Raw genomic sequence first — 2,366 nt, forward strand, 5'->3', positions numbered from 1 at the left:
GCGAGGGTTCAAAGCGAAAGGGGAGGAATCATGAGATGTCAGCAGTTTCTCAGATGACTCTGCCCCAATTGGTGGAAAGTTTCCTTCCGGTCCATTTCCGCTCTATGCATCTGGGTTTCAGAAGTTTGCGTACAAGACACAATTATTTTTGGCATAATTCATTACTACAAATTATTTTTCTCTGCTGTTTATTTCGCTGAATGACGCTTCATATATTAATATTTATTGTTGTTAAGCTGGTGTATGAAATATGTAGATACCTATCACTATCAATATGAATATCCCAGTGAAACAGAGAGATAGAATAATGATAATTTTTTGATATAGCCACTTGTCCCGTCTTCGAGACGTCTAAAATCGCTGCACAGGTTATTCTGTCAAGTGCAGTGACGGCGTATTATATGCGCGAAACACAGCAACGAATTGCACACATCAGTGTCACACAAACTGTGATGGTTAGAGTGACAATGTCTTCAAAAAAAATCTAACTTTTATATTATTTTCATAATTAATTTCCATGCGTCCACGCTACACCTGGAATTTTTCCATATATTGGAGAGGAATGCGTTCTCTCTCTCTCTCTCTCTCTCTCTCACACACACTCTCTGTCTCTCTCTCTTTCACTCTCTCCCTCTCTCTCTCTCTCTCTGTCTCTGTCTTTCTGTGTCTCTTTCTTTCTTACTCTCGATCTTTCTCTCTAACATTACCAATTCTGTTTACTGAGATACGGAGAGCATTAATGAAAATCGTGATCCTCGCCTTTGACATAACGCCTTAATATGTTTTGAAAACAACTCAAAATGATTTTCAGATTACAGAGTGAAGAGAATATGCCAATTGAATTTTTGGAAAAGGCAAAAGTTTAGGAACGTCAGAGTGTGCCTTGTGGTGACTCTTGGAAATTAAATCGCTAAAATTGGTTAATTTCCAAAGCCTTATCACGTGTTCGAAAGGTCTCAAAGTCTGTTGCTGCACATACCTGATAGGCAATATGCACTATGTTTTATTTGCGAAACGCTGCAGCCATTAATGCACAGCAATTACCCAAAAAGAGTCGTATATTGACTAAATTTTAATTATTTCCTTATGAAGGGAATATTAATATTATTATTAAGAAAATTTGTGATACACTAACCGATTAACAGCTGGGTTATACTTACTGCTAGGTAAACATTGGTGAGTATGTAGACCAAGGAAACTTGCCTAAGTTCATGAGTGTTTGCTTAGCTTTTGGACGGGGAACCTGCCTTCCTGTAACAGTGTGGGCTCCAGGGCACAGTAATACACAGCGCTGTCACCCACAACAGCACTAAGTATCTGCAGGTTAATTACTTTATTCTCCTTGATCAGCTCGGCAGTGAAACGGTCAGGAGGACTGTCTACCTTTCCAGAGGAATATATCCTGAACAGGTACTGAGGAGCTCCATCTGGATTTTGCCTGTACCAGAAGGCAGCGTTTATTGTGGAATAACTGCAGTTCATTGTCACGTTCTCTCCTTCAAAATCTGTTATCTCGGGAGGATATTGGGTGACTGCATCTTGCCCGTAGACTTCTGCAAGTAGAAAAACAACACAGTTTGCTGAGCAACGTTCAGTGGAGATTTGCAATCATAATAAGTATAATAATAATTTCGTTTCTATATCAGGTTATCACACGGTTTGGACGTCTCAAAGCGCACACAGAATACATTATTATGAGAATTGACTCCACATTTTGAGGGAGAAACGTTGCAGCTAATTAAGCACTGCAGTGTCGCTCACACCGTCACGGATTGTTTGACGAAATTATTATCGACTGATTTATTCTTTAATATATTGTTACTCTCGGATAGCTATCCCTGAAACAATTATAAACCGGGTTCCTACTTACTGCCGGTAATCACAGGCTTCAGGTGTAAGCAAATTTGCTGGATGTTTCACGTTGCCCGGGAATCGAACACAGGTCCTCTCGCTTGAGAGGTGAGTGCTCTCAACACTAAGCTTCTGATCAAGTATAATGTAAAGTTCATGCCCTGGGCATGTCCACACATACTTACTGGCTATGGTGAGGATCGCTATCAGTAACTGGCAGTGAGCTGTCATGTTGGCTGCTGAGGTGTGGACAGATAATGGAATCTCTTCCTTTGTATATCGCTGTGTCGCTGCTTTAGTGACAAGTTGTGAGGAAGCGGCTGATCTGACGGGTTCAGTGGTTCACTGTCTCCAATTGTAGGCGTTTCCCACTAACCAGAGGATATTGAACTTGATCTGCCGGCGATTGGGAACCAATGGGTCTCGGAAAGGATGGGAGCACAGCCTTGCTTTTCACCCACCAGCAATTCACCTTGCAGTATATTCTCAGTTAAACTCTTCGCTACCACCTCCGA

General features: G+C 41.3%; 1 gene segment (V, D, J or C); it reads right to left on the bottom strand.

The window, feature by feature from the left end:
* Positions 1-1,209: 1,209 nt before the first annotated feature.
* LOC103172286 lies at positions 1,210-2,082 on the bottom strand. The segment is given in 2 exon segments: positions 1,210-1,553; positions 2,037-2,082. Coding segments are annotated over 2 exon segments (390 nt in total).
* Positions 2,083-2,366: the final 284 nt, after the last annotated feature.

Source organism: Callorhinchus milii, unplaced genomic scaffold (assembly GCF_018977255.1).
Source record: "Callorhinchus milii isolate IMCB2004 unplaced genomic scaffold, IMCB_Cmil_1.0 Scaffold69, whole genome shotgun sequence".
NCBI lineage: Eukaryota > Metazoa > Chordata > Chondrichthyes > Chimaeriformes > Callorhinchidae > Callorhinchus > Callorhinchus milii.